At 40.1% G+C, this 18,593-nt stretch overlaps 1 protein-coding gene across 4 annotated transcripts in view; it reads right to left on the reverse strand.

Annotated features, from left to right (window-relative positions):
• The window catches only part of LOC133443974 (chromatin remodeling regulator CECR2), a 50,926-nt gene that overhangs the window by 20,240 nt on the left and 12,093 nt on the right, over positions 1 to 18,593 (reverse strand). For all 4 annotated transcript variants that reach the window (XM_061721348.1, XM_061721350.1, XM_061721347.1 and 1 more), the window contains exon 2: positions 1,616 to 1,710. In XM_061721348.1, the coding sequence (XP_061577332.1) occupies positions 1,616 to 1,710 (95 nt within the window). The remainder of the gene's footprint in view (positions 1 to 1,615; positions 1,711 to 18,593) is intronic.

Below are 18,593 nucleotides of genomic sequence, written 5' to 3' on the forward strand. Positions count from 1 at the left end.
ACATGTACCAGTACAATATAGCAATATAGAGCATAACAAACTGTCTCCCCATGTCTGTCTTGTCCGTCTCCGTGCCTGTCTCCCAATATCCGTCTAAAAATAGGATTTTAGGGAAGAAGAAAAAAGAGCAGACCTGAAAGTAACGAGTACTTTTCAGCCTTCCTAGAAATTTACTCGAGTAAAAGTAAAAATATTTGTCTTGGAAATGTATTCAAGTAAGAGTCATAAGTACCAAAGAAATCTAATACTCAAGTAAAGTACAAATCCTCTGGATATGTACTTAAGTACAGTACTCAAGTAAATTTACTCCGTTACTGTCCACCACTGGCTGTATGTTGGGGCAGCGGCTTCAGAACCAGCGACTCAAAGGCCCTTTAAAGATAAAGATGATTTTGATTCTTTCCACACACAGAGGTTGAACTGTATCAGCACAGAAATATGTCTTGCTGCTGCTGAGGCAGAGGCAGCGCAGCGACACATCAGTGCGTGTTTAAACACAGCATGCTGGGTTCGTAGAATCGGGAGTGTGATTCATAAGCACGGCATGTTCTATCACGGTGATTCGCACTCACCTAAAGTCATCAATTTAACCCCGGGACTACTCCATTGCAAGCTCAGAGGTGTATACACTTCAACCCCCAACTGCCTTCTGTACTTAAGACACAGGACACCAACGAGCCATGGAGGTGAAACCAGTCCCACCTTGAACCAGCTGTGTGACGAGGACCGAAGAAATTGAAGAAACTGATAAAGAAAGCTTGGTTTGTGCTGGGGGACGATCTGGAGCCCCTGAAGAATGTTGCATAGGTTCCAGACCACAATGGACAACACCGCACATCCTCTACATAACACAGTGATTAAATAACCAAGTGGTTTCAGACAGACTTCTTCAGGTTTGCTATATTACAAAGTCACGCAGATCTCTTCTACCCACAGCTCTAACTATCTACAACCATCTCCAAAAAATGTATGTGTAATTAAAGCAAACTGAATTCTCTGAGGATATAAACTTGGAAGAGAGGCTTTTTTACTTTTATAGGACAGCATATCTTGGAGCATTACTTCTCAGCATCTTACAATACCTTAACTTATCACACTGTGAGTAAGCCCTGACTTCAAAGTGAGATACTGTGCCAGTGACTCAGACTTCCCATGAAGGAAGCTGGCAGCTGTGACTAATATGAAACATGATGATAATGCAAGGTTTATTTTTGACAAATTTGAATGTAGTTGAATGTTAAGTGAGCATTTAAGACAGTGGAAACACTGCCACCATTAAAATAAGTTTGTTTTACACTCCTCCAATCACTCACGACAAGATTAAAATGTAGCTGTCTTGCTAAAATGTAGATTCTCTGTTACTAAGTAAAGTTGTTTAAAGCAGTGTGTGTGAACTTAAATACATTAAGCCCTTCTATCAATTTGGCACATACAAGGCCAGTTAGTCACTTTTTTTTCTTATAATGTTGAGTCAGATAAACATCTTGTGAGGAACAGGTTACATTCAATTTAATTTTTTTGAACTACTTCACCATGAAGATGCTCACTGTTGCTCATTTTAGCATGTTTATATTCACCTCTGTCAAACACTTTGTTCCTTTCATTCATTACTTACGTGATGTCAGTGCGCTGGTAGCATCCCTGCAACAAACAGGCTATGAGGTCCCCAAGAAAGCCAAAGTCCTGCTCTGATAGGGCTTTCTCCAGCTCCTGAAAAAAAAAAAAAACAACAAGTCAAGAAACCGTCAAAAGAATCTGCCGTAACATGCTACCAGTAGTTTCTACAGCTTCGGTGCAGAATGAATTAAGTAGAGACATTTCAAGTGACTTCCACTTGAAGCAAAATGATGAAGGCCTCAGGCCTAAACGCAAAAGCATACATGTTTAGACTTCCCATTACCTATGTATGTCAGGTGAACAGGTACATGGGGATGACTGGAATTTGCAGTTTCCCTAGGACCGCCTGATTTGCCAGTGGTGGGTACGCTCAGCTGCAGCAGAAGTTCAAGTAAAGCCATGACCCCTCTCCTGCCTGGCATTGTGTTGCAGCTATTGAGGTTTTATGAAGCGGCAGTAATGGCAGAACAAACTCGAAAAGACCTGAAAGCACCAAGGAAAGATAGCAGGCAGCAGGGGCTGAGAGCCACAACACCACCATGCCCCCTCCTTTCCTTCACTGACCAACCAAGATACAGCCCCCTACACAGCCTCCCAGCATGCACTGCTCTCTCCAATGATACCCAAAAGCTAAGCAGTCAGGTGTGGAAAGAGAGAGAGAGAGCAGTGGGACAAAGAAGACTAGTGCAACGTAACAAACTACTTTTTCTCTGTCACTCTCTTTCTTTCTTATTCACAAGCGCTACACTACACGTTGATGAATCTCGCCTATCTCAATGATGTGCAGGCATGCTTAATTATCTTGTGGTCACTCATCTCTTCTCAGGCTGCCTCTCCCTAAAGGGAACCTGGTTGAACTCAAGAGGCCACCAAAGGTCAGCACACACACCTCCTGGCCATGGAGAATGACGGAAACCAGGAGTCAACAAGTCAGCACGATGAAAAACAGGAGAGGAGGAGGGGAAGACCAGAGAAAAGTTGAAAAACAGGATAAGATAAATGCTTGTGCTCGAGGTCAGAAAAGAGAAAAGCATCACTAAAAAACAAACAAACTTGTTCTTGCTTTAGTTTGAAAATACAGACTGACTTTAATGAAAAATTGTATATAGAGATTATACATGTAATAACAACCTTATAACTTAAAAGATATATAAGATTTATATATAAAGATTTATAAAATAAAAGACTGTACTGAATTTTAACAATACTTCAAAAACAAAACAAATATGACATTTTCTTGTCAGGGCTTGTGCTACTGATTCAGTCCCTTAAAAAATGAGCTTCAGCACTATTATCTTTATAAATACAGCAAGTAAAAATATAAAACTTGGACCAAATCAGTTAAGAGATGGCTAAAATGATTTACACTGGATGATCTTCATTTGTTATATAATCAACTTTTCAGATAACTGTGTCGGAGCTGGTCATCAAATAAATATCTTTCCTACTCCAAGAAAAAAAAAATAGGTTTGTGACTCAATTAGGACTACACTGAAGACAACTACACTAGACGTGCAAATCAGTTATAGACCTGACCATAATGGATGTTTTATGTTGTTTATTGCAAGCAAACAGAGCGGGCGTGTTTGTGGTAATAACATGTTTGCAAGTGACCTGCATGGGTTTGGGGCGGTGCTCATGAGATGAAGGGTCAGAAAGTAGAGGTCAGACTTGTAATGTTAACATGAGCAAATTAGCAGCGGCGACAATGAAACAGCCAAAAAGAGCGAGGGGGTTGTCGTCTTTTTTATTATACTAGATGCAACAAAAGAGGTTTTTCTAAACAAGTAATGTCCATCATCTTCTACTTTCGCAACAGGTGGACACTTGAATTGAAGCCTGATATCAATAAGGTGCTGTACTGTTTAACTCAGCATAAATATGAAAAAAAAAATTACAGTAAGTGAATAGTTTTGTTGCAACAACTTATAAATCAATGTCAACTATCTAGGAGCTAATATTTGATTTATCCATGTGGTTTGTTTAGGGCCACATGTTGACTGAAGACCTCATGTTCAGCAAAGCAAAGAACTGTCTAAGATCGTGTTAATGCCCTCCTCCTTCACAGGAGAACATTATGTGGTTACTCCTAGATTGTGCTGCGACTGTCAAGTTGTTTACTAATCAAATACTGTGTGGATTATTCCATCAATTAATTGGGTGATTGGCTATTAAATATTTTTGCTGTGTATAAAGAAGAAAGAACTTTTTTTTTTTTAATGGTCAGCTACTTAATAAAATAAAATACTTTTCTAGCTTTTATATCCACTAACAATCACTTTATAAACTCTTCGTTAAGTTCAAAATGTTTTTATGTACATCTAGTGACGTGAACATTTAGCTTCTGCATAAATAACTATGTAAAAAGAGACAACAATTTTGTAAATATACATTTAACAATAGATCAGGATTGCACTAATTTGTAATAAATGTCTTCATTCACAATTATAGAAAACTCAAAAAACTCTGTCAAACCAAAATGACAGGATTTATAACCCAGCTGTCATTCACATTAGAACTGTCAAACTTACTGATTTTGTATGAATGATCATTGTCTCAAAGATTCCACAACAATAGGATCACTGCATCAATAATTTCAATAACCATAAGACAATTTAGTTAAGTGTTATATATCTATTCCTTTTTTGTCAAGAAATGTAGTCAAAATAGTCAACTGAGGTGTAGAATCTCAAATCATAACTAATATTTGTGATACCATGAAATCTTAAGATACGAATGTGTCATTTTTTTGATGGTGTTCATTGTCAATGCCCAAATACTAATAGAAAATACTAATTATTTTACTGTACTATGTTATTTCTCTGTGGGAGAAGTTGGATTGAGGATACAGTTTCTAACCAAAAAGATTCCAAATATAGAAAGAAATGCTATCGTTTTGCACCCTGTTGAGTTTGACCTGGCTGTAAAGTTCACAAGAGTGATCATAATCACATTCTGTGTGTGGGTGCACCAAACAAGAAAGAGAGAAGTATACAGACATACTACAAGCCACAAAAATAAAAGAATTATGCCTTTAAAAGTTTTTATAGTTCAGCTTTTCCACACCATGAATATGTTGTGGGTATAACTGCCTACAATTTATGGCTGCATATTTCCAGCCTATTAAAAGAAGGCAAAGCATTCACACATAAAAAAAGACTGTTTCAACACTAAAACAGTTCTTTCGTCACTGGAAATAACTTGAAACTGACTAAATAAATTATAAAATAAATAAATAAAAAACTGTCCAGAACAAAAAAGATGGCAACTATACATGTGTAGAAGTGGCTGAAACATGCAGTTTAGAGAAGGCACCCTTCAAACCTGACACAGGTGGAGCAGTTTACTCATAGGAAGTGGGCCAACAATATCTGCCTACAGGTTGCAGACATCACAAGATTGCAGTGATTGCCTCAAAAGGCTGTGCAACAAAATATTAAAGGGGACCTATTTATGGCATCTAATACCTATTTTAAACAGGTGTCTTAGGCCCCGTTTACACGGAGCAAAAAAGGAGGCGTTTTCATGCGTTTTGGCCGTTCGTTTACACGAAAACGGAGCTCAAAGCCCCCAAACACGATCATTTCTGAAAACTCCGGCCAATGTGGAGATTTTCAAAAACTCCATTTTCACGTTTGCTTGTAAACGGAGGAAAACGGAGATTTAGGCTCAGAACGTCACATTATGCTACAGAAACGTCACCAGCATCATTTGTGCGACCTGTGTTTACAATTTGTTTGGCCACCGTCAATATTTTCTTGTATATTTATATTCTAAAGTCACACTTAAAAACTAACTCCACTTCTCTGTCACTCCAAACGAAAGACTCTCGTTCCGTCTTGGAAGTAACTGGCAGTCAAGGCTGAATTATGGTTCCGCGTTACACCAACGCAGAGCCTACGGCGTAGGGTACGCGGCGACCCGCTCCGTACGTAGGCTACGCCGTCGATTTAACGTGGAACCATATTATTCAGTGTTCACACGTGTCATTTGTTGATGTTTTTTTCCAGGATTCTGATTGGCTTGCATGACTTTACGCTTCTCGTTACACTGCCCCCCTGCAGGTTTGGATGCTCATAGCACCTTAACAGCGTTTTCATGCGGGTTCGTGTAAACAAGGATATTTTTGAAAACGTAGAGGGGGAAATATCCGTTTTTGTAAATTACTACGTGTAAACGTGGCCTTAAAAATGTCTTAAAAACAAGCTTTTGATTGTTTTTTGCTAAATAAATGAGAAATTCAGCCTCTGAGCCATGTCTTTAGCATCTCATTCTCTAACCTCATTATCTATGAGGGATTCTGAGCTATGATAATGAGGCACTGTGCTGATTGGCTGCCTGAATGACGCGATACACCGCTACGGAAAAATGTCGGAAGCTCCGGCCGGCGGAGTTAGTTGTTTTTGTTCCGACCAGAGTTAGTTGTGGGCGTGGTTTCACACATCGGAGGCCAACCTCTGTAAATCGCATTTTGGTTACGTAACAACGGGAGCAGAATCTGAACGGCTCGTAGGAGCCACATCACACTGGATGGCTCATCCGGGTGGCTGTACAGACACTGCAGAATCTGGTTGTTTTCCTCCTCTCTTGGCAGACTGAGGGGAGACCACTTTATGTATGTTAAAACAAGAAGAAACTTGTTTTTCATAATAGGTCCCCTTTAAGTTGAGGGTCTCCATTTTGTTCAAGCCGTTTTCATTAGTTTGTGCGTTTTAATGATTCTTTTGAAACACAATTGGAAAGCAGTGTAATTTTCATAGCGCAGTGTGATGTAAATTATTTTTTTATTAGTGCTTTTGTATGTTTCAAGCTATTTCAGTGACCATTGTGTGTTTTTTTTTCTTCCTTTCCTTAATGTAAGGATACAAACACATTTGATGTGTCTATACATACTGGATATAAAATGTTATCCAGCTGGTCTGGTGAAGCCATGAACTCTGATGACTAGAAAGAGTCAGAATCCACAGGCAGTTGTGCAAAGGATGCAGCAATATTGTGTTGTGCTCTCTTCCACTTCCAGGTCCCATGTCAGGCAGTCTCTGGATCAAAGTGAAACCATCCATCAGAAGATAAAACTGTCCTTTGATCACACTTTTAAAAAGCTAGGGGCCGTGGCTGGGGAAGAAGTGAAGATCTGAGCACAGCATAGCAGATTGGAGGGCTTGCTGTGGCCACTTGCTGGATTAACATCACTCTTCCCCAACTTTGAAGTGCCACACAACAACTCAGATGGCAAAAGGGAAGGGGAATCAGTTTGGTGTGTGTCCTTTCTTCAGACACATCCATTTTTCAAACTCCCACATTGTTCTAATAATTACAACCACTCAGCTTGATGATACGTTTGCAGGGGACCCTGCTGAACCTCAAATTTGTTCTGTGCCATTCTTTTCCCCTCAATAAGCACTTACAGGAAAAGGAAAAAGAAAAAAACATTAACACTGTCACACCGTGGACACAATTTACAACTTCAGTCGACAGAAGACAAAGACTTTTGAAACATCCATTTATACAAGTGTCTCACCAGGATAAACACACTGTATGTCATTGCCTGCTTCACATTAATAATCAACAGAACTCAAAAGATAAAAGAGCTGGATCCGTGATAGGCTAATGACTATAAATCATATACTGACAAGTGAAAGAGTCAAAACCTGAAAAGGTTCTCACCATTCACTTTTACATTAAGGACTACATGGAAGGGGGAAAAAAAGTTTTACAACTTCATATGTCCAAAAACATTTTACAGTGTCAAACAAAACGAGTCCAATTCCAAAAAAAAAGTATGTGAAAAAGTGTATTCTCACATAGGAGTTGAGAGCATGCAGCAACCACCTGTTACGGTAATCAAATATACTTAATACGTTTACTGCTCTGGATGAGTATTACATGCATAATACAGCACATTAGAATTGACTGGAAGTGTACTTTGTTGTTCACATGACTGTGGCTACACGGTTTTACATTACCAAGCAAACTACATCTGCAACAGGCTGTTTGTTCATACATATTTAAAAAAAAAAGAAAGATGGATGACGAGTCAATGTCGTTGAAAAGATGTCTCATCAATTCAGTCTTCTGGAGGTTCGGCTTGCAGTCAGCACTTCACCCTGAAGGCACTAGCCACATCTCACCAGTATCCCCTGCTGGTTCTCTCTCTGGCTTAACCTCTTACTCTTCTCTTCCACACCATTATCCTTGCGCCTACCCTGCTGTCCTGTGTCTGTCAGGGCCTCTGAGCCATTTTATTATTCCCCTGACAACACCCATGCTGCACTCTCCACCCGAATCCTTTTCTTTCTCCATCTTCCTTCTCTCTCCTTTTGCTCTACACATTAGTCCCTTACAGAGAGCATTTTCAAGGCAGGATTGTTGCATTGATATTTCTCCTCCTTTTAAATATGAACAAACTCGCAGCTGAATGATTGGAAATATTTGCTACACATCTGTTCCACCATAGGGAGGTAGTAACAGATGCAAAATAAAGGGGAGATGAACTCTGTGCAGAAAGGGAAGCAGTCACAGTTGATACAGAACATTAACGGTACCATAATATACTTTCTTACTTTCAGAGGTTCAAATTTTACCATGAACTGTCATGTTCCCCAGTTTTATCCTTAAAATATTTGTATGATTGATAAAGCAGCAAATAAAAAAGTTTTGAAAGAGCAAACCTGGAGCTTCTAGGGTTTTAAAAAAACGTTTTTTTTTCCCTGCTCATGTGAGTACAATTGACATACAGGCTGGTCATCTGAACTACAAGCACAAATCAACCAAGCCTCTCAATATAATCCTACACGGGGTCAAGACCTGCCTCTTTAGACAGAATTTAGCTAAAAAAAAAAACCAACCCTATCATCATCATTTAAATTAAAGGGGGAACAAATCAAAAAATATATTTCCTTGTATATTTGTATGTGATTAAAATCACTTGGGAACGTATGCACACAAGCACACAGTTCAATCCAGGAACATACACGGGGATAGCAATTGTTCAAGTAAAGCAACAAAATAAATTCCTTCATTTTTGTTTTATTCTATTTATTCTTTTTTTACTGAACTTAAATGCTCCATTTTCTCTTCAATCTATTTGTATTCTTTGTTTTTCTTGCAGTGTTAATATCAACAAAAAAAAAAAAACTGCCTCCAGTTGAGTTAACGGCATTTGTAGTTAATTAAGATTAAGACCTGCTCCTCTAATACAGATGAGTGAGTAGGTGTTTTTAGATTAGATCCAGCTAATATCGCTGGATGATGAACGCATGTTTAACGTGCGTTGGCAACGTAAACACAAGGCGTGTTATTTGTCACCTCTGGCCTGAAGGCGAATCGAGGCTAAGGAAGGCGACCCAGGAGGCGTTATCCGCAAAACATAACGTAACCTGTGTGTAACCCGTATTATCGCCACATCAGCAAGATGTATCGCCGTCAGACAGGTATCATTTTCAAAACTAGGACGGACGAACATCAGGATGAGCGTTTTTTTGGCCGAGTTTTGCTTCTTGCAATCCCCCAGTTTGTCATTTTTGTGGCCACTTGTTCAAACAATGGACCATCCTTTGTGGTTCCGGACATACGCTGGTTTATGGTGTCCGAGGCTGAGCAGCTCAGATCTCCTCCTCTCCCCAGTTAATCTTTCAAATATGGATCCCACCTGTGACGTCCTGCTGCTGCTGTTACTCTCATCAGCTGTTTCCTTATCTCATTAAATAAAAACTCCCGTGGTGGGCTGTACTCAGGTTATGTGATCTACAAACCCCTCCCACAACCCGCCACCCAGCGTTAGTTCTGTTTACATCAGACCTGACCTGCGGTTAAAGCTACCCTCGGAGGTGAGTTATTCGCAGGGCAGCTCGACATGTCACCCCGCGTTGGTCAATGTAAAAGGGGCACACGGCACGCTAGATCTGGGTAATCGCGGGGTAAATGTAAAAAGGGCTGTAACTACTGAGTCAGTAGCTACTGAGTATCACTTGCACAGGGACTGGAACTCTGACATCGACCTTTCGGCTTTATAGCAAAACATCAGAAGATCAACCAGCATCGAGGCAATGCTCTACTAGTAGTTGTGTAGTGCAGTAGATCTAAAAATATGCCTTAGCCAATTAAACTAATTCATTAACAGTGTTGATCCTGGATGTTGTCAATTGCGATCATGATGACACTAGGATGAGGGTTCTTCACTTGCACGGTGATCTGCAATCTCTCACCTCAAATTTAACCTCATTATAATCTAATAATAATAATATTAATAATCAAAAAAAGAATAGATTAGACAGGTCACTTATGAACTGCTATAGGCCCATATCAAACCTCCCCTTTCGAAGTAAAATCGCAGAAAAAGCTGTTTTTCAACAGCTGTACTGTATAATCGCCTAACACTGTGCCTAGCTCTTTTACATTGGCTGACACTCGTGTCGCGTGTCCTTTTTACATTGACCGACGTGGGGTGGGGTGTCGAGCTGCCCCCATGAATAACTCACCTTCAATCATACATTTAACCACGGGTCAGGTCTAATGTAAACAGAACTAACGCGGGATGGCGGGTCGTGGGAGGGGTTTGTGGGTCCCATAACCTGAGCACAGCCCACCAAGGGAGGTTCTTTTTTTTGTTAAATGTATTATTATTTGATAAAATAAGGAAACGGCTGATGAGAGGAACAGCAGCAGGTCACAGGTAGGACCTATATTTGCAAGATGAGTAACTAGGGATACAAGGAGATCCGAAAGCTACTCAGAGCTGAGGACGCCATAAACCGGCACATGTGCAGAAATGTTGTAAGAAGCAAAGCCTACCCGGAGAAAATATGTTCCTTGTCAACATTTTCTCATGTCTAGGTCAAAGACTGATTCACTACTGCTCTCATGATAACTGGTTGTATTGCTCTGTTGTATTTGTTTTCATGACAAGGTGCAGAAAGATGGACAAAATCAACGCAGGGTATGGACGGATTGCTACATCCATTTCTGTCGCCGTTTCAAACGTTGTAGCATAAAAGCTCTTTAGGTTTCACAACCTAACAGGCCCTCAGTTTTTTTGAGTAGCGATCAAAATTAAACATTTTTAGGAGCTCTATTGCATGATAAATAAAGTATTGGCCTCCATTTCTTAGCATTGAGGACAGCATTAGTCCCCACTATTTTCAATATTGCAGCCCTAAACTGGCAAGAACCTTCCTGCATGCGTTATCCATCAACACTCATTATTGTACCATTCGATCACTTTGGCAAACAAACTGTGTTCTGTACACGCAAATAGAGAATTTTGACTAATCAGTCTAGAGCCCCAGCTGTCATTTTTCTGCACCCCTATTTCTATGTGTTTATGCATAGTTAAGACGTGTCGAATTTTGCAATTCTCCCACGAGGAGCACTTCCAGCCAGACTTCTGTGGACAGTAAACGGATTTACTTGGGTCCCACTGTTTTCTGCGGGTTCTGAGTTCATGGCACGGTTAACATGTTCCGGTTTTTAAGAAGGGAATAAATATAATGTGCCCATCCTTGGCCCACCACTGCATCTATAGTCCTTAACACTGGCCATTTTTTCGTGCCTCTTCAAAAAATCTCAAACAGCAAATCTTGACATCCACGTCTGACCTGAAATCATAACCTGGGGAGAGCTCTTGCTGATGCAGTGCAACTACCTTGCGTCTTGTTGCTGCGCTCAGTTCTGCCATGGTGTATGACCTGTGACATAAATCACTGTTTTCCACAACCCCACTGTGGTAGGTAGCAGAGTTTGGCTGTTCTTCACCCAGTTTTAAGCCTATTACACAGCTGTTTCTGTTTCAGTTAATGACTATGTTTCAACCCACATTTGAAATTGATGGTCATAAACACTTGTTTGGTATAATTGGATAATCATAGGCTTGAGTATAATCCTACAAAACCCCTGACGTTGTGCAAGTGTACCAAGAAGAATCCATGCTGTTCTGAAGGCAAAGGGTGTTAATAAGAATGAATTTGGTTTAGATTAATCTTCTGATTGCCCTCTTTGCATTTAAAAAGTTACTTACAGTATTTTTTCACCTGTGCCATAGACATTCACACAATAATTAATTTACCTTTTACCCTTGTTGAAATATAAGTGAATAAAAATAAATCAATCATGACTACAACTAGCACTGTCCATCATAATACTGTATGTTATATAGGGCTGCAAAAGTGAGTTTACAGTCGACTATGTCAGTTATGGAAATTCCTCGATGTGGCATTTTTAGCATGGGGGTGTGATGTCAGACCACTTATGTGTCATGGACAATCAGATCTTCACACTCAATGGTGAATGTTCTGTTATTATAAAGCACTACAGGAAGTGTAGAGGGAACAATAGCTAGCATTGTGGAAATAAGATTAGTGTATTTAGTCCATTAAGAATGGATGATGCCTTCCCCTCAAACGTTCTCAGACAAATCCACAATGTAGCAATATGTGTCGTTAAAAGTGAACAGTTTTCTCAATAAGAGTTTGCAAAACGGCCGCAGTTTTTCCAGTCGTCAGACAGTGGTTGTCTGTTGCAACATCCAACATCATGCAAGCCACTGTCGGCTGTGAAGTTTGTCTACAGACTATGAAAGCTTAAAAAGGTAGCTGCACGGCTAATTTATTCCAGTTGTAAAGGGGACAAGCCGCTAAGTGTGCAATGTCTATGATAGAAACTGTGGTCAACTGTAGTTTGTCTACAGTTCATGGCAACTAAAAGGTAGAAGCACAAATCATTTATTCTAGCATTCTTCACAGGTGAGAAAATTGTATAGCACTCAGAAAGCTGTATATCATATTGACCATAACACCCAGCCCTGCTCAAAAATAACAGATGTAAATGTAATTAACTGTTATCAATAAATATATACAATTTAGCGTCAACAGCAACACATAATTTTGCACCAGCAAACATTCTAATTAAGATAGAATCAAACTTAAATAAATTACATAAAATCTAGCAGCTGAAGCTAAACATACATAGTAAAAAAATGTGCAAGTCATTGGTCAGAGAACTTTAAAGTGAACAGATCAACTTGTGGATTGGTTTTATTTTCTGACAACTGATCAATTTGTCCATATCAGGACCAATATTTGATTGAGCCTGTTCAGCCCTGCACCAATGAGTAGACAATATTCCTGGTGTTGCTCATATAGGTTAAGCTAATGGTAGCATGATTGCGAGCCAGCAAGCCAGACTAAACACAAAACCGCTCTGCATCAGCTGTGACTACTAACCCTTTCTACCTTTTCGTTTCAACTATTACTAGCTCCCAAGGTGAAACAGTGGTCCAATGAAAATGCCACTCCACTGAGACTTTGGGTTTATAAATCAGGGCAGAATATTGTCAAATTTCTGTTAACACTAGAACTGCGCAAAACCTAAATATCTCAAAGAAATATTTCTCAAGAAAACAACTAGAATTAGAAAGAAAAAAAAAAGTCAAATATGGCATATATCTTTTTTTTCAGCTGTCATAATGTGGTTTTACAGGTGTATCGTTAATTTTTACAGTTTAGCATAAAAGTGTAATGGAAATACTTTTTTTTTGCATGTCACTGGACATGATGTTACTGGTCATTCAAAAAACATCCAAATCTAGTTTCCACCTGTTTTTGGCCTTGTTTACGTGATGTAGTTGAGGTATACCAATACTTAATCATTATGCATTACATGGGGACTTTGCTTTTGAATAATTATTTGAATCATCTTCTGTTGACTATCTTCACAACAGTGGTAGCAGCAGTTGCAATAATCCCTCAGAAATGAAAGATGTTTTCATCCATCTTCAAGTACTTTGTTTCAAAGAAAAGTCTCACAGGATGAGATACAGAGAGTTAAGGAGAGAGACGTGTTACATTTATTAAAAGAAAAGCACTGTTCAGTGGAAACACTAGCCCCCCGCAGCGGTAACTCGTTACAATTTCAGAATTGTTGCTTTTGTTTTGCGAAAAAGTGTAATGGAAATCCACCTAATGCCTCCACAGTGCTTTTCTTGATTGGTTTTGGTACCGCAGTCTCATTAGGTTATAACATACAGTTAATATAACATAATTTTACACACTATCCCTAAAGCAACTTGTAAAGCTGTTAATGATGCCGCACCCAAGAATGAAAAGAGCTTGTCACTCCTCATTAGATTAGGAGAGTCCCAAGTCCTGCATCATTTTATTATTGCACCCAACATGCAAATACTGTGGAAATCACCTCAGTTGCAAGACCATCGCTGGCAAAAACAGTGTGCTTTCCTATGTTGCCTTTGAACACAGTTGATCCATCTCTTTCTCACCTCTGGCACAACGAGGATTTCCCGCCATTCCACCTGGTGATCGTTCTCATACAAAACAAGGTGCAATATCAGTGCAGAAGTCCCACCTTAAAACTACCATTTGCTTATAAAACATGGAAAGAAGTCACTCTAAAGGCCGGGACACACCAACCCGACGGCCGACCGTGGGCAGAAAAGCAGTCAGACCGAAAGTCGGCTCCCGTCTTCTCGAGTCAGACAAAACAATACTCCCAAACACAACAACCCGACACCGACTAGAGCGTACGTTCTGCGTGTAATACGTCCTTATAACTGCAGGCGGCGCTAATCTGTGATGTCAACCAGGAAGTAAAGGAAAGAAGAAACAACCGTAAATGACAGATCACTCTAGTGTAGAGTTCTGAACAGAGCCCGCTGTCACCAGTCAGTGTTTTCATTTCTAATAGAAGTCCAGAAGGATCAAAAATACAATGGCTAATAATGAAAATATAATACAATCAAACACGATTCAAATCCAAACCGATACAATGCGCCTATACCATCGCTGTTTATCTGGTATGTTTACCTTCATTATTTCCAGTTAACTCTGATTCGTTAGTGAAAGGCTAGCACTATCAATCAGATTGGGCATAGAGGCCGATGGCTAGTGGTTGATTCTACATGTCGAATCGGCCAAAATGAAGGCTGACGCAGACGCCGACAGACGACTGCACCAACCCAACTCAAGTCACCGACCTCACCCGACTGCTTGACGGCATCAGACGCCGATTATCAGGTTGGTGTCTCCCAGCCATAGTAAAAAAAAAAAAATTTTAAACTCTCCCAAGTCTTAATCTTTACATTTTGCCTGTGGTTTTACAATCAAGTACAGTCAATTCAAGAAACATTTACTTATATTTAGTAAGTGTGTCACTCTTGTCTGCCATCCCTACTATCAATTAAAAAACAAATACTCAAAAAAACAACAACTCTGGACTCCCATGCTTGCGGATCTTCCGATGACTATGCATCTACGTACAGAACTCTGTCACATATCAATGAACAAGCAGCTAACTTCGGAAAGCGATGCTGGCATGGCAGACGTAACAGACTCAAGAACGTTCTTTTTTTATTCAAAGAGAAAAAACATAAACAAACACGAGAATAAACAAAAGTCAATCTTGGACAGTGTTGTAACAGCGAGTTAAACATCCGCGCCTATAAGGGTGATCCTCCGAGCTAAATATATTTGTAAATATTCAATTGTGCTGTTTTGAACAAGGCATCATCATGTTTAAAAAATATCAATGAACAAGTCGTGCTTGCTTTTAGATAAATGTAAGAAAAAAAAAAGTACATTTATTTGTGCTCGGACAGAAAAACAAGTGGCAAAACTTGCAAGTCTTTGTGTGTCTTCTTTATATGAGCTGCAACAGTCAGCAAGAGAGAAAAAGAAAGATGTGATAAGAAGTGCAGCAGCATTGGTATCATCAGCTTGTTGTGGATCCATAGAGCCTGTAGTATCAGGGGGTTGGCCTCTCAGGCTATCCTCACAGCAGACACTTTCCATGCCACTGCTGTTAACAGCTCCTCTGGGGTCTATATCATCAACAGTTGGAGGACGTGTGCTTGGCTCACTGGAGGGGGAGGGGAGACCTGTTTGTAGTGTAAAGGCTCCTCTCTTCCTCCTCTATGCGTCTCTTTATTTCTTTCTCCACCCCCCAGCTCACACATGGTTCCTCCAGGAGCCATCGTCTGACAACACCCTCCACCCCCACGTTACCACCTCCTGCCACATGACAAACATGCACAAAGTCGTAACACCACAGGAAAACGCCTTCGCATCCTCAGGATGTACGGCTCTTCTAATCAGAGGAGAGCATCAACATCTTTTGAGTCTTCCACACCCATCTGACATCTGACTACTATTGCAAGACAAGAACTGATAAACCAGTGATCTGATTGACAAAATATCAGGTGTAACCAGATCTAAAAAAATAAATACAAAAACAAAATACACATATACACACAGACATACCATCAGCCTTCTGAAGAATTTCAGGGAAGATGACTTGTTTTCTTCATGAAGATGTGAAATGGAAGAAATTACTACATGAGCTGAACCACAATTGGGAAACAGTGACGACAAACTAGATCTAGCTCAAACTACAGACAGAGCTAGCTGGGACAGGTGACTGGGCTGTGGCTGAAAAATGATTGTGGGGGAGGTAAGGATGGACACTGTGTACATCCTTCCTGCGCCAAGCTCTCTCCAGACAGATGAAGCCCCTTTGCCTTGGACTCGTGCTTCAACTTTTTAAGTTAGGATCATTAAACACAGGAGACGGGAGGCCACCCATTGCAGGAGGGCCTCTAACATATCAACTGCCACCTTTGATGAAACTATATCATCTACTTCCTCATAATAAACAGAGCTTCTCCATTCACCTGATATCCCACACATATACATGCATATTTGCCCACAAGAAGAAGGCGGTAAAAAAATAAATAAAAAAACAGTGTTGTGTAACAACCGCACAGAAAGGATTTAAAAGACAGTTTTTAAAATTGAAGTCAAAACATGTCTGTGGTACAGCAGTTGACTATAGTTTTTGTCCTGTGTCCAAATGCCACATTTAACAGAAGAAGCAAGGTGACAAAACACTGGCTGTTGTTGGTGCCAACTCTTTGAAGTCAGGCTGGTGTGATGAGGTCTTGACATTCCCAAACAGCATAATAGCCCCCAAGGCTCATTGGCCATGTTCACACCTACATTGGCCTCTGGATGGGGAAAAAAAAGAGCACCCCCTCCTTCAATTAACAAAGCAGGAATGCCTACACAGAGAGCTTTAGCAATTAAAGAGAATTTAAAAAAATGAACAAATATAATTTAAACAACAAATATCCCTTTTTGCAGAACGATAATGTAATACAAGCACCAACGACGTTAGGCTGCTGCTTTCTGGGAATTGTTCCAGACATGTGGAGCATAGAAGTTTAACGCAGCTTCTCCAATAGACCAATAGTGCCCTATTTCAGCTCAGTCACCCTAAGATTTTTCTTGTGAGATATTGTGCCAAACATTAAAACTACAAATAATCATTTGGTTTGGCTGGTAGTGGAAAATTGTGACAGTGGGGAACCGTGAACTGGACAGACTTGCCTCTTCAACACTTCTTTTTAAAAGTGTTTTCAGTACACATAAAAGCTACAACTTAGGTGTGGTTCATCATCTCGTTTTGCTTATTGTCGATCATTTCAGTCATGGATACTGATGACATTTTTCGGCACTCTGGCCTACAGTTCAGGGGGTCTCATCGTTATAAAGTCTAAGTTGTACGTTAACACCGTACCTTTGATTAAACAGATGCAAATCATATAGTGTGAGATCCAATAATCTTACACGACTAGAAATTGTACAGTGTATAAGAGTCCTTAGTCCAACTATGAAAAATTCCGTTTTGGTTTCACTTCTATTAAAAAGGAGCTTGAGGCTCCTTTTAAGAAATGAGACTCTCTAGCGCCACCCTTCACCACGACGGCCGTTGGGGGTACTGCAGCCAACAGTGAAGCCGGGCACGGGAGAACGGGGAGAACGTGCATGCAGCGTCATGTGACGTCACATCCGCAGCCCAGCGCGGGAAATTCAGGACCGAATTGCAGCACATTTTGCAGCACACAGCCTGTTCAAGGCAACTGAGAGATACACTAGAGGACTCATTCTTTTGGGTTTGGAACGCTTCATCTGACATTATTACTAGAAAACTTAAAATGTATACGGATTTTTTTCATAAATCTTGCCACAATCCGGCCTCAAGCTCCTTTAAGAGGCTGACAAGTATTTTTAAATCTAATGCAATATTTATTTATTTTTTTCTAATGATTGACACTGCACTGAATTAAATATACAAGTCACCATAGCACTGGTTACTGGAACTTGTGCTTTCAACATGATGAGCCTTGATGCCCTGGCATCAGTTACTAAAACTGAATGTATTGTGCTTAACAATTTCTCTATTTAACGCCTAAACTAAAACACCCTGTTTCAATCATTAGAGCTTATGCAGAACGTTTTTGAGTTTGATTACTGATTTTCCGATGTCAACAAATGAGGAATGAGATATCAGTGTATGTGATATCCTGAAAATAAACGATATAAAGTCATATAGTACATTGAAGGGGAAACTCATCAAATATCAATTCTAACATCTGTGTCCTCCATAAATCCAGCCACAGGAGAGTTAGAGGCATTTTGGAGAAACTTTCGTCACCTCTCGTTGCTGCTTCACATCCAGCTGCAAGCACACAGAGTGATAAAGAAAAACTGAAGGGATGCCTCCCCAGGCTGGAGACAGAGAGGGGGAACCATGGGGAGCTGCAACAATGGGACTGGCAGGGGAAAAAAATAAAATAAAACATTGCATGTGCCCCTTTAGTTCCCCCTCTGTGCACACACTCCCCATGTGAAACCATCTAATGCATGTATTGCTGTTCTCACTTGTCAATCAAGACTGGGGGAGGGGCAGCAACATCTTACAATGCGTCCCCTCTTTGCATAAAAGTAACAGTATCAAGAACCATGCAAAACAGTTCTTGATCTTTAAGTAGTACTACGGGTGTGAAAATGTTTCCAGGGCATTATGTAAAAGCCTGATCTTGAGAGGAAGGTGTCAGAAGTTGGTGTCTGCAGGGTGTGAACAAGGCTGAACTTGGGATTATCAGCAGGTGGTGCAACAGAAAACTGAAC

The sequence above is a fragment of the Cololabis saira genome, chromosome 5, assembly GCF_033807715.1.
Source record: "Cololabis saira isolate AMF1-May2022 chromosome 5, fColSai1.1, whole genome shotgun sequence".
NCBI classification, from domain to species: Eukaryota; Metazoa; Chordata; class Actinopteri; order Beloniformes; family Belonidae; genus Cololabis; species Cololabis saira.